Source organism: Saccopteryx bilineata, chromosome 4 (genome assembly GCF_036850765.1).
Source record: "Saccopteryx bilineata isolate mSacBil1 chromosome 4, mSacBil1_pri_phased_curated, whole genome shotgun sequence".
In the NCBI taxonomy this organism is placed as follows: Eukaryota; Metazoa; Chordata; class Mammalia; order Chiroptera; family Emballonuridae; genus Saccopteryx; species Saccopteryx bilineata.
In genome coordinates this window covers 190,158,212-190,171,842 of record NC_089493.1, presented here as the reverse complement: position 1 = coordinate 190,171,842, position 13,631 = coordinate 190,158,212, and the positions used below count along the sequence as shown (strand labels likewise).

The window sequence follows — 13,631 nt, the reverse complement described above, 5'->3', positions numbered from 1 at the left end:
TATTCATCTTTGTACATTTATGTTGAAAAAATGACTGCAGAGATAGCCAGATGGATGGACGGACAGATGGTTAGACGGATGGACGGACAGATGGACAAATGGATGGAGAGACAGGACAGACAGATGGACAGATGGAAGGATGGATGGATGGATGGATGGATGGATGGATGGATGGATGGACAGATGAATGGATGGACAGACAGATGGACGGATGGAAGGATTGACAGATGGATGGATGGATGGATGGATGGATGGATGGATGAGAGAGTAGATGAGTGGATGGATGGGTGGATGGATATTAAATGCATAGATAAATGAATAGGTGGACAGAGAGTGGTTGGATAAAGTATAAATTAAGGGTTGGATGGTTGAATGGATAAAGATGTAAATGAATGAATTCAACAAACAACATGGCATAAACCTCTGATTAGATTATACACCCAGGCACCTCCAGGAATGTCATCAGCAGTGCTACAAAGAAAAGGCTTTCTTTCTTGAAGATTCACAGGTCAGGCTAAAAGGCAGTAGGACCCTGGAACTAGCAGCCAGTGGGTTTTTGACGTTGATGCTCCCCATTGTTCGAACAGGAAAGCTGAGAAAGAGGGTTGATCTCAGAGGAAGTCCGGATAGATGGGCTTTTATCCCGTCACTGACCAGGCTGTGGCCCGTTCCTTCACCCCTTCAGGCCTGTTCTCATATAGCTTCCTTTCCTTTTCTTTCTTTTTTTTTTTTTTTTGCCATCTAGGCATCACGGCTTTATTTTCAGCTTCAATTGCAGCAGGAGAATTCCACCTCTGGGCCCTGGGGGACAGAGCAGTCGGTGGCCCGTGAGTGGCAGAGGGTGTCATGGCCAAAAGCCACTGCTGGCAGCCCAGCGCTCCCCTGCCTCTCTCAGGGGAGAGGCGCCCTTCATCCTGCTTATTTCCCTGTTCAGGGGCTGCTCTCAGAGTGGTCATAGGAGACATGCACCTTGTCCGGCTTGGAGCCTTCATCAGCTCTTTAAGGAAGACCTTCCAGGCTGGTGTGGTTCACTGAGTCAACATGAGTTAATTCTGGAATGGACCGGAAATGGAGTATGGAACTCCCTGTGATACGGAGAACCCGCATGTAGCTGCCCAGGCCGGAGCAGAAAGACCCTGAGGCTTTGGGGAGAAGAGCCCAGCCCAGCCCGCCCAGCCACCGGGGAATTCTCATGCAGGGTTAATGGAGCAGCAGGCACAGCATAAATGGCTAAATGGCTAAATTTGGTTGTTTTTATTTTTGTCCGGCCACAAATGCCAACAAAGAAGTGAAAACGATTCCTTCCCTTCCTAGAGCCAAGCTGGTTTTATTTTTAGCTTCAACTCTGGTTTGGGCTTTGAGCACGCAGGCAGCAGGCAGCCGGGGTTTAGGATGTTTGCCTAGACTGGAGCCTTGGTTGCCGGAGTGTAACTCTCACCAGGCTTTCTGCAGATGTGACAATAGAGGGAGGTCCCAGATAGACCCACGTAGAGAACCAGTTCTGGTGTTAGGGACCTCCAAGAGAGTCCCTTTAGGGAGGGGGTGCACTCAGGGTGGGCAGATGTCTGGCTGGGGTGGAAGAGGTGGCAACCCTGGAGGAAAGAAAAAGGGAGAAAGAAAAGGAAAGGGGAAGGAGCTGTGCTGATTGAGAGGCCTTGAGGAACCCAGGGGTTCGGAACCAGGGCTCTGGACACAGACTGGCTGGTCCAAAACCTGCCTTTCCCACCTTCCAACACTGTGGCCTTCTGAATATGCCCCCCTTCTCTAGGCCCCGGTCCTTATCTGGGAGCTGTGGATAATCATGGCTTCTGCCTCCGAGCTCTGCTGCCCGAGGGCCTGCCCAGCCAGCACGCAGCAGAGCCTCTGCCCTGCCGTCAGCGTGCAGCAAGCACCGTGTTGATCATCGCTGCCATGTTGTTACGCAGTGCAGACGCTTGGCACGCACTGCGTCACTAAGACTTACGGCAACCCAGTGAGGAAGGTTATTCTGCAAATGGAAAACTGCAGATGGCTCAGTGGGCTAGATAACTTCCCCCACGTCCCACAGCAAGAACCGGAGAGAACCAGACCTGCACCCTGCCCTCGCCACCCCTCCCGTCACACGACCACACGTCCTCCAGGACCAGGGGTTGCCCGTGATTTAAAGGGACTTATCCCTGACTACATGGGAACTGCTCTAAATAAGGACCTAGGTCCCCCTCATTTTCCTCTCACCAGGGCTCCCCCTTTCTTCACACTTCAGTGACAGGAACGCACAAAGTGCCAATTCTGGGAGTGAGCAAAGAGCAGTGGTCAAACTCGCAGACAGAAGGTGGAATGGTGGCCGCCAGGCACAAGGGGGACGAGAACGGGGCCTCGTTTAATGGCTATCGCGTTTCAGTTTTTTTTTTTTTTTCTTTTTTGTATTTCCCTGAAGTTGGAAATTGGGAGGCAGGCAGACAGACTCCCACATGCGCCCGACCAGGATCCACCCAGCACGCCCACCAGGGGGCGATGCTCCGCCCATCTTGGGGCGTCGTTCTGCCACAATCAGAGCCACTCTAGCGCCTGAGGCAGAGGCCACAGAACCATCCTCAGCGCCGGGTAAACGCCGCTCCAATGGAGCCTTGGCTGCGGGAGGGGAAGAAAGAGACAGAGAGGAAGGAGAGGGGGAGGGGTGGAGAAGCAGATGGGCGCTTCTCCTGTGTGCCCTGGCCGGGAATCGAACCCAGGACTCCCGCACGCCAGGCCGACGCTCCACCACTGAGCCAACCGTTCAGGAGATCTGTTGCGCAACAATGCGAATATACGTAGCACTACTGAACTGTACACTTAAAAATGTTTCAGATCGCCAACACTATGTTATGTGATTATTTTTTACCCCCCACTTAAAAAATTAAAAAGAGCGCCGGACGGTGCCAGCTGGGCACCAGAACTATCAGTGAAAACACTTGGTAAAGCATATGATTATCTAAATACTATGCTATACCTCTGAAACCAATACAAAATAATACTGACTGTAAACGGTAATTGAAAAATAAAATGTAAAGTTCTTTAAAAAAAAAATAAAAGAGAACAGTGGGGCGGGAGTCAGGCGGTCGTTGGGGTGGGCCGGGAATCTCAGCTTATCCAGTCCAGCTGGCGTCAGGAAGGGATCTCGGGGACCCTGCCACGTGCTGCACGAGGCCCTCAGGGCTGAGCCGCACACTTCTGACAGCGGCCCTCCTCTTTGAGGTCTGAAGTGCTCCTCTCCCACGTGCTTTGCTCTTCCTGACCTCCTTCTAGTCCCCTGTCCTTCTGAAGTCTCCTTCCATCACCTGGGATGAAAGGGGGGAAGTAGTGAAATCCCACCCAGCGAATCGATCTGCCTGGTGCAGTGGGCGGAGTTGCAGGGCCAGACGCGGAGAGGAAGGTCACCTTTTCCTTCTCCGTCAGTTGGCTTAGCTCTCCGATGCGAGACTCCAGTTCTGCCAAGTAACTAAACCCATGCTGTCCACTCTAAGCCGAGAAATGCAGCCAGGCTCTGTACTGCCCCCTTTTCTCTGGGAGGGTCTGAGGCCGGAGATGTGAGGATTCTGGTTGAGGCGGTCGCACTCCAGGCTCCGCGAGGCACGGCGGTGAGCCGGTGAGCATGGCATAGGGCCTTCTTCCTGGCCTCACATCTCGGGACAGCAGCCTTTGTGGAGACCACAGCAACAGCGTGGTGTCCCTCAGATGCTCAGATGGCCTTCTTTCTGGTAGCTTTAGCATGAACCATTCCCAGGGGAGAGTCGAGCTCTATGGCCACCATCCAACACGGGAATCCCCAACGGGGCTGCACTTTACCTCCGGCCACACTGCGCACCGACCATGGTCCCTGAGCCAGGGCTGACTGCTCCATTAGGCACAGCAGGGACACTGCCCAGGGCCAACAGTCCGTATAGGGGCCCATGAAAATGTTTTAATTTCTTCTAACATTAGTCCAAAAATATAAGCTTTCAGGTCAGGGTACATGTTATATATAATATTAATATAAATATATTTGTTTTTATATCAACATAGTAGTAAAATATATTACAGTGTATTTAACTTCCCTCCCTCCCTCCTTCCTTTCTTCCTTCCTTCCTTCCTTCTTTCCTTCCTTCCTTCCTTCCTTCCTCCCTCCCTCCCTCCCTCCCTCCCTCCCTCCCTCCCTCCCTCCCTCTCTGCCTTCCATCCATCCATCTATCCATCCTTCCTTTCTCTTTTTTTAATGGAAGAAGGTGCTCACCAAGGCCCAAGTGCGAGCAGCTCATGGAGGTTGTAATGCAGTCCTGCTCTACTCTGGTCTGAAGAGCTAGGTTGGCCGGGAGTCCCTTGGGCCCCCCTCAACCCATGGTGATCTTCCTCACCCTCTCCTCTGTTCCTATAGCAACTGCTGTCTGTCCCTCCCACCTCACCATCGAGGACCCGGGATATTTTCTCTGGTATTTTATTTCTTCTTAGGGACCCATTTCAAAGGCCAGTTCTGTCACTTGGCCATAGCTTTCTGGAGCACATGATGAGAAAAATTTGAAAGACTTGCCTGGGGTCCGTGGGAAAGAATGTTGTGATCAATCAGTGACGTTTCCCAGGCTTGCGGTGGGGGAGGGGCAGGGCGCCTGCTGCGTCCTCACCTACAATGGACCCTCTGCCCGATGTCTCCAACTCGACTGACCACGCTCTGTGTGGGATGAAATCTCCTTACACTTGCTGAGCGCCCCACGTTGGCCGATCTAGAAAATTTCTTCAGGCCTGTTGATGGATTATTGAAGTGATGTCCATGAATGATACACTTGATCCAATTTCACGCCCCCTTGACACCCTTTCATTCTTTTCTCCCCCCCCCCCCCCAGGCGCCTGAACAAGAATAAGCTCCAGGTCCTGCCGGAACTGCTTTTCCAGAACACTCCGAAGCTCACCAGACTGTGAGTAGACCTGAATTGTGTTCTTTACCTGGTGTCTCGCTGGCTTTGGTCGCGTGGAGAACGTGGTAGGCTCCACGCGGAGCTCGGCAGTGGGGCCTCCCTCCTGGAGGCCTGGAGCAGGGGTCCGTGTGCTGTGCCCCCACTGCCCCCTCCAGGCCCGACGTCCTTGCTCTCCTTCTTCAGAGACCGGCGGCTTACATGGCTCGTGGGGCCAGTGGCACTGCCGTGGATGGCCCCCTTGCAAGGAGGGGGCAAACTCTCTCCGTTTCACTGGGATCTGAGCTCCCCTCAGGGGAGTGCCCTCGGAAGGGCAGGGGGATTGGAGGTGACTTGATTCGCAGGAGACTGCCAGTGTCCCCAGAGGGTATGAGTTTGGACTAAGCATTTCAGTGCCACCACCTTGCTGGCTAGAACAGTGCTGCCTGCTGCCGGCCTCCCACTGTGACTGTGGTGAAGCTCTGGGCCTGGAGGCCTAGCGTCTGGTTTCGTGGGAAAAGAAAGAAACAGTTGGAATCTTGCTGTGTCTTCCCGAGGGGTCCAGGGCAGAATGAGGAGGGAAGAGCTGGAGATACCTCCGTGCGTTGGTTCAGTGTAAGAGTCTGGGAGCTCGGGAGCTGGAGATGCACGTCGAGAGCGAGATTGCGATTCACGTATTGTGTGTGGGTGTTAGGCAGGTGCTAACTATTGACTGAGCAGTTCCACGATTTTGAACCTGAAACTTCTGCTGGAATTGACGAGGGTACTTTGTGGGGGGAGCTGGGTTGCCCGAGGCTTGCCTTTCTGAGTGGAGCAACACCATGTCTGGCTGCTTAGCAGTGTACCTGGCTGGGAGGACTCTAACATCCCTGGGCAGGTGCCAGGGCGGTGGCCACCGGTCTCATTGGCTGCGGTTGTGTGTCTAATTCCTACTTGTGCAGTCAAACAATGAATGTAGTTTCCAGGATGAATTTGGAAATACGAAACACATGTTGGCATATGCACTTAGGAATGAGTTCTGAATTAGGAGTCTATATCTCTATCCATTTCTGTCTGTATACCCGCAGTGAGACTATGTATATAAGTGTGTTTTTAAAGGGCACTTTGCTGGGACAAGAAGAAGTGAGCTCTGGCTGGTGTGACATTGGTAAAGCAACTCCTCCTGCCTTCTCTAAGACATACCGGTACTTTTTGCCAAGGTCTCCTCTTGCAACGTTCTGTATTCTGTTTCCCTTGCTCAGGCCACCTGGCTGACTTTGCTAAATGTGGGGAAGATTATGTCTCCCTTTCTGAGTGTCTCCCTTCCATTCTCAATTCACCTGGATGGGCGTGAGAGTGGATGAAATATAGGGGATGTCCTCCCGGGCTGGAGAAGCAATACCAAGTGGGCATACAGCGAACCGGTCCTGATTCTGAACTCCCCTTCCTCTGCACAGTTCCTTCCTGAAATGCTCACTTAAAAGCCATCTCTCCACCCAGCGCCGCGTTGCACCTTCTCAACCTGCTCCTGACTGCAGAGTGCGGACTGTATCTTCATCTGTAATCTCAGCACCACTTCCCAAGTAAACAGAAGGTGCCTGGCGCTGGGGCTGGGGCTGCTGGGAGGCCTTGAGCAGCGAGTGGGCTCTGAGTGTTCCAGTTACTGCAGGATGTCGGGTGGGCTGGTTCTGGCTCACGGAAGCTGCGATCATGAAGCCGCCCCCCCCCCCCCCCGTGCCACCAGGTGACGCCCATTTTGTGCAGGGCTGTCTTACTCTAGGCAGAGGAGGCATCGCAGGCCATGATGCTGGGGGCCAGACCCAGGCAGGGAGCACAGGGGCGCAGGAAAGCCCAGGAGACCGTCCTGATTGCCACTTTCTAACTGAGAGAGGTTGGGAGAGTCCCTGTCCCTTCTGTGCCTAAACAAGTTCACCAGGAAAAGGGAGACAACCCTTCTTCCCTTCTACCGACGTCACCAGGAGCTGTGAGTATCTGATGAGATAACGGCGTGGGGGTGTTTTCTCGGGTTGAAAGTGCCGTCTGAGTGTAATCACCACGATGACTATTGTTACTCCTCCAGTCCCCATCTTCCCAGCCTCTGTTTCTGACCTCCTTTCTCTGGGAACAATGAAGAGACGAAGAGTTGCTATGAACACTGGCATACCTTACACATACCTTACACGGAACTTTTTCTTCCAGCCAGCGAGCCGCACCAGGTCGGCAGGGACGGCGTCTGACTCATTCTGGGATCCGTCCTGTTCCGACTCCCCACCAGGCAGCGCAGGGCATACCGAGGTGCTCAGGGACGGGTGGATGGGTAGATGAATGACACAGCCTGGAATAGAAGCAGTGTTGTCAGGGCACTTCGGTTCTTTTATCTGCCATTCATTCATTCATTCACTCACTCACTCTTTATTTAGTCAGCTTTTCCCGGAGCTTGTCCCAGCCTGGTGTCTGTCTGGGTGTCAGGCTGCAGACAGAGAGGATGCCCAGGTCTCTGGGTGCCCTGTCATGACACATTCTGAGTGGCTGCCAAAAAGTGAAGTGCTAAATATAATTTTTTTTTTAATCGAAGCAGCTATATTAACCCAGGTTTGGGCAATCATCAGCAATCCCTTTTTTTCTCTCTGGGCTTTATCTTTGATTTTTCTTAATGGCCCTATTGTGTCTTTGTCTCATTTTGTCAGCCACTCCAGGGCCTTTTCGGAAGTAAGCAGGGTACAAATTAGAAATCAATAAATGTGCGATCATGAGTGTGTATACATATGCCACTGGCCCTGTTTTGAAAGAGCATTGCATCTCAGTAGACACGGCGAGCCCTGTCCCGGGGATGCTAAATGTGGCTGTCTGCTCCTGTGTGGGTCCGGACACACCCTTTCTTATCAGATCTACAGACAGGACCTGCTTCGCACTCAGTGTTTATACAAAAAGTACCTTTGCAAAGGCTATGGACATGTAATTAGACATGTTTCGAAGGTTGATGGGAAAGAAATAATTATTTGTTGAGAACCTTGGCTACTATAATAATAATACTGATTAGTAAGAGACAGAAAGACAACTAAAGTTAGTGTGACCCACAGAGGAAATGTATCCGTTTATATACCCGAGGAGTCCAGTGCTACCTGTGGGTGGCTTTAGGAGCAATTAGACCCGGAGGCTTGATGATGTCACTGTGACTCCATCTCCCTCCTCCCATCCCTCAGCACAGCACACGCGATGGCAGCCAAAAGCAGAAGACTCCGGGGGTATCATCTAACGACCTCGGGGGGAGAGGGTGCCCAGGTAAACAGGGAACCGAGGATGGATTGCTTAACTTGGCCACGCATTCATGTCGGAGCAGATTGCTGTTGCAATGAGATGCTGTCCTCTGAGTGATGAAGTCTCGGTCATGTGTTCTTCCCACTTGGTTGGGTATGCAGGTGTGCAGGGCCTGGGGGCAGGCTTCGTGAAGAAAAGAATAATTCTGTTATCAGAAGACAGGGGGAGGAAAAGAAAAAAAAAGACAAGGGGAGAGATGCAACTTGAAAACAACAGATGCCCATAAGTTTCTTGAGCACCTATCTCCTCTGTGCAGCTCCCATGCTTTAGTGGAGTGTTCTTGAGCCTCCCAACAACACTCCGGGATAACGATTGTAGCAAACACGTTCGGTGCCGGGTGCATTTGATGTTCCCACAATCCTACAAGGTAGCTACTATGATTGTTACTATTCTACAGTTGCAAAACTCATGCCCTAAGACGTTACAGAATTTGCTCAATAGCATTCAACTGCTTAGTGATAGACTCGGATTCAAATCTGGATCATCTGACACTGGATTCTATGCTTTTCTCTAATCAACTCCCTGTATCAACACTCCTATTTCATAGATGAGAGAACTAGAGCTCAGAGTTCAAGTTCCTTATCCTTGTATCCCACGTGTCTAAGGAGCAGGTCTACACTGACACTCTGCTTCAGTGCTGAGATTTAACCTTCACACCAGTCCTGCAAAGAGAATCATTATTAAATCTACCTCTCAAGCTCAGGAGGGTTGTCTAGCTTACGCATACGCGTATAACCAGAAACAATGGGACAGGGAGTCGAATGCATGCCCGGGTCACTACAAAGCCCTTCAGTTTTCCACCATGCCACGTTGCCATGCTAACTATTGTGGAAAGCTGAAGCCGGGTTAGAAAGGATTCATAGTGGACCTGTCACAATCCAAGTGCTGCTGGGTGGCTTTGGCTGGCCTCCTACCCCCTCAGCCTCAGCCCAGCCCCGTCTGATTCGCTGATTCATGGTGTGTTAGTGGTGTGTCTCTCCTCTTACTTGTTTCTCAGGCACGTTGGGCACAAGATACAGACTTCTGGAGAGTGGAAGTGCCCTGAGATTTTGGGAACGTCACTGTGAGTGGTCTGTAAAACACCTAGCAGGTCACGGGTCGTGCCTTGGGCACGCATTAGCTCCCTTCCACCTGGATGTCAATCATCATGTTCTCAATTGGGGGGGGGGGGGGACTGTGCTTCTGCCCTTCCCAGGTTCCCTGCGGGCAGTCACGTGCCAAGGTTAAGGGGCTGTCGATTCTGTGCTGGGAGACTGGGTCAAGTCACTGACCCACTCAGGGTCGCAGGTCCTGCATCAGTAAAGCAGACAATACTGGAACCTACTTCTCTGTGTTGTTGTGAGGGTAGGTGGGAACAGCGCACGGACAACCCTTCCCATGTGATGCAGAACATAGCAAGTGCTCAGCGAAAGATGACTGGTTAACTCTTGCTAGCTGACTGATGGAGTGGTGCATATGTTGGGCCTTGGGCATCTGTGGTAGAAACATTTCAGCACCTGGCAAAGAATTTGAGCTCCAAAACAGGTGAGGGTTGAAGTATGCATCGCGCTTGGAGTGAGAAGATCCTGGTCCTCATGGTGGCTCTCTCACCCACAGCTGTGTGGCTTTAGCATGTTTCTTGACCTCTCTGGGCCTTCGTTGTCTCAGCTAGAGAGAATGGGTGGGAGCATGGTCTATTACATGGTCAAGAAGTTATTAATTTTTGGTGCATCCCTTTCTGGCTCTCACTTTCACCTACACATGAAAGGGAGTGAAGGATTCCTGGTTATTTGGAGGTTAAGCAGTTAATGTTGCTAGAAATTCTTTAGAAGGAGCAGGAGACAAGGTGAAAACAGGGATTAAAATTTCACCGGATTATAGAGCTCGAAAGGGGATGAGGGACACAGCGACTCACAACCGCTTAAGGGTTTGACTTTGCCATGTGAAGATGAGCAGATCGCCGGGGTCCTTTGGGCGCCCCTCTCCCGGATTCAGGTCCAAAGAGTTTGTTAACTACTTGGCAGGAGTTGAAAACCCCAGGCTGATAGGCAGTCACGCTAGCAGTGGGGCAGATATCTCCAATTATTCTCGGCTCAGTCCTGCGAGGTATTTGACAGCTTCTTAAAAATGCCACTGGGGTTAAACCTGCTGTCGCTCACTTGGGTCAGCGGAGTTGCAGAGACTTGGGAAGTTAATCCCCAGGGAGCGGAAATCAATATGAAATGTGGCCAGCCAACTTAGCCCAAGTCACTGGCTCTTATCATGGTAGAGCAACGTCTCTCCCGAAGCATTAAAGGCTGTGTGCCCGCAGTCTCCAGGGACGTCCTTCTAACCAGCCAGCCTGCCTCTGAACTCTTGTTTCTGCTTACTTACACCTCTCTTTGTTTTTACCATTTTCTGCCCTTATCACCGCCGTGTGTATACACGTCCTATATGCCCAACAAAACGGGAAGCTGCATTCAGCAGAGTGAGCAAACATCTCTTTGAGACAGCCCAATATTGGAGCAAAGAACAGGGACATGGGATCCGTCCAGACCGGGGTTTAAACCCTGCTCTCTGGCGAGCCGGGCAAAGACCCCCCTTTCTCAGTCTCCGGTTGCTTAGCTAGCCCTACAACGGAGAGACTCATCACGGTCCCGTCTTCATTTGCTCAGACTGTCGTAACAGAGTCCCTCAGACTGCATGGCTTCAACAACAGAAATGTGTTTTCTCACAGTCGGGAGCCTGGAAGGTGAAGATCAGGGGCTGGCAGGGCTGGCAGGGCTGGTTTCCGAGGCCTCTCTCCTGGTCTCGCTCGGCCGTCTTACTGCTGCCTCCTCAGAAGGCCAGCGCTCTGTTCACGCTTACCCCTGGTCTTTCTTCCTTTTGTCATAAGGACAGTCCTGTTGGCTTAGGGCCCCACCCTAACGGCCTCCTTTCAACTTAATCACCTCCTTTCTGTTTTTAGATACTTTTAAATCTTATTTTTATTAATTTTAATGCAGTGACATTGATAAATCAGGGTACATATGTTCCGAGAAAACATCTCCAGATTATTTTGACCTTTGATTATGCTGCATACCCCTCACTCAAAGTCAAATCATCCTCCGTCACCTTCTATCTGGTTTTCTTTGTGCCTCTACCCTCCCCTCACCCCCTCCGTCTCCTTCCTCGCCCCTTCCCCACCCCTCCACCCCACTCCCTGTTACCATCACATTCTTGTCCATGTCTCTGAGTCTCATTTTTATGTCCCATCTATGCATTGGTTCATATAGTTCTTAGTTTTTTTCTGATTTACTTACTTCACTCCGTATAATGTTATCAAGGTCCATCCATGTTATTGTAAATGATCCGATGTCATCATTTCTTATGGCTGAGTAGTATTCCATAGTATATATGTACCAAAGCTTTTTAATCCACTCATCCTCTGACGGACACTTGGGCTGTTTCCAGATCTTTGCTATTGTGAAGAATGCTGCTATAAATATGGGGGTGCATTTCTCCTTCTGGAACCATTCTATGGTGTCCTTGGGGTATATTCCTAAAAGTGGGATGGCTGGGTCAAAAGGCAGTTCGATTTTAGATTTTTTTTTATTTGTTGATTTTACAGAGGGTTTGGGAAGCGAGAAGTATCAACTCATAGTTGTTTCACTTTAGTTGTTCATTTATTGATTGTTCTTTGTATGTGCCTTGACCAGGCAAGCCCAGGGTTTCAAACCGGCAACCTCGGTGTTCCAGGTCGAGGATCTATCCACTGTGCCACCACAGGCCAGGTTCATCTTAATCACCTATGTAAAGACCTGATCTCCAAATACAGTTACAATCTGAAGTACTGGGGGTCCTCGGGTTACGACACAGTTCTGTTCCTACGACAGTGACGTGACCCAAATTTTGGTGTAAGCCGAAACATACCCTAGCCTAAGTCACTTACCTATCCTAACACAGTTGTAAAATCATAGTCTCTAGAACATAAAAACACAACTAGGCCACAGAAAAAGGAAAAGGACATAAATGTACTGTACTGTACTCTGTACTGTAGCAACAGAAAAAAATGACCAAAAATGAGGGGGGGGAAAATACGGCACTAACAGCGTAAGCCGAAACGCTCATGTCTCAATTTTTTAAAGTTTTTATGAAAGTGAGCGTCGTAAACTCGAAATGTCGTATGTTGAGACTGTTGTAAACTGAGGACCCCTGTACTGGGGACAAGGACTTTGACATATAAATTTGGGAGAACAAATTAGAGCATAATAGTTCCCAAGTATGTATTGCATATTTACCATGGTCAGACATTCTGCGAGCTGCTCTTAGGTATATCCTCTCACTTAATCTCAGGGTTAAGAGGCTCGATACGATATTATCCCCACTCTAGAGGTAAAGAAACAAGAGTCCCGGAGCTCAGACAGTTTGCTCAGCAGCACAGAGCCGGTAACTGGCAGAACCAAAATTCAGACCCAAGCTTGCCTTCCTCCAGAACCAAATGTCTAATCTCGGCTTTTATAACTACAGTTATGAGACGCTAGTCACTCAAGTGCCCGGCACCAGGGAGAAGCTCGGGTCGGGTCATCGTGGTCGTTCCTTTATCTCTCTGAAGCCCCAAACAAGCGCGGGCTGTCAAATGACTGGAGGCCGGTACGTACGCGTCGGTCGTACCTTCTGCTGCTCGTAGATTCCTCCGCGGCCCTCTTAGTCTTCCCGTTCCGTACCGAACTTTAAAACATAAGTACATGCAATATGCGTGTCCATAAAACTCTGTATTGATGTGGAACAGCGCTATAAAAGTGAACAGCCAGCCGAGAAGAACACCGTGCTACTCAGTTTTCCAGCCGAGCTGTTATCTGATGTGGTGAAATGATAATAGGGTGAGGGGAGAGCCAAGCCCCCAGGGCGGCGGGGGCTTCAGAGACCGCCTGCCCCGCCCCGCCTGGCGCTGGAGCCCAGACACCTGCTGCCCAGGTGCCGGCCCCGCCTGCAGAGGCCAAGGGATGGACAGGGAGATCAGCCTCACCATTGCAGACATGGGGTCACTTTTTCCAGGGGCACCGCCACCTAAAGCTCATGGAAAATGTCCCTGCAAACTGGAGCTCCGCTTCCCCCCTTTCCGTCCGTCCCCCCTCCCCCTCCATTCCCCCAGCTCCTGAGACCGAGGCGAGGCCAGCCTTCAGTTCAGTCTGTTTTACAGCACGCTTCCTCAGGAAGACGGGTCCAGCTTTCATCTGCGTGTGGACAGGTAACAGGTTACATTGGTTCCCCGGTCACTCTCGGGGTTTCTATTTCGTGCGAGTTGTACTTTCGCTGCAGCGCCTTAGACTGGGACCAGGAAAGAAGGCGTGGAAGCTCTCTTTCCCCCCCCTCCTTTATTGAAGCCTGGTGCAGCTGAGCACAGAAGCCGGTTGTCTTATCCGTAGAATGGGATACAAAGTGAATACTGAGAACCGCCTTGGAGACTCACACTATAGAATTTCCGGGCAGGGAATAAAAGTTCTCTAGGGCAGC

General features: G+C 50.9%; 1 protein-coding gene across 2 annotated transcripts in view; it reads left to right on the top strand.

The window, feature by feature from the left end:
* Nucleotides 1-13,631, top strand: part of SLIT3 (slit guidance ligand 3) — a 606,305-nt gene that overhangs the window by 91,107 nt on the left and 501,567 nt on the right. For both annotated transcript variants that reach the window (XM_066273226.1, XM_066273228.1), the window contains exon 4: nt 4,833-4,904. In XM_066273226.1, coding sequence (XP_066129323.1) covers nt 4,833-4,904 — 72 coding nt within the window. The remainder of the gene's footprint in view (nt 1-4,832; nt 4,905-13,631) is intronic.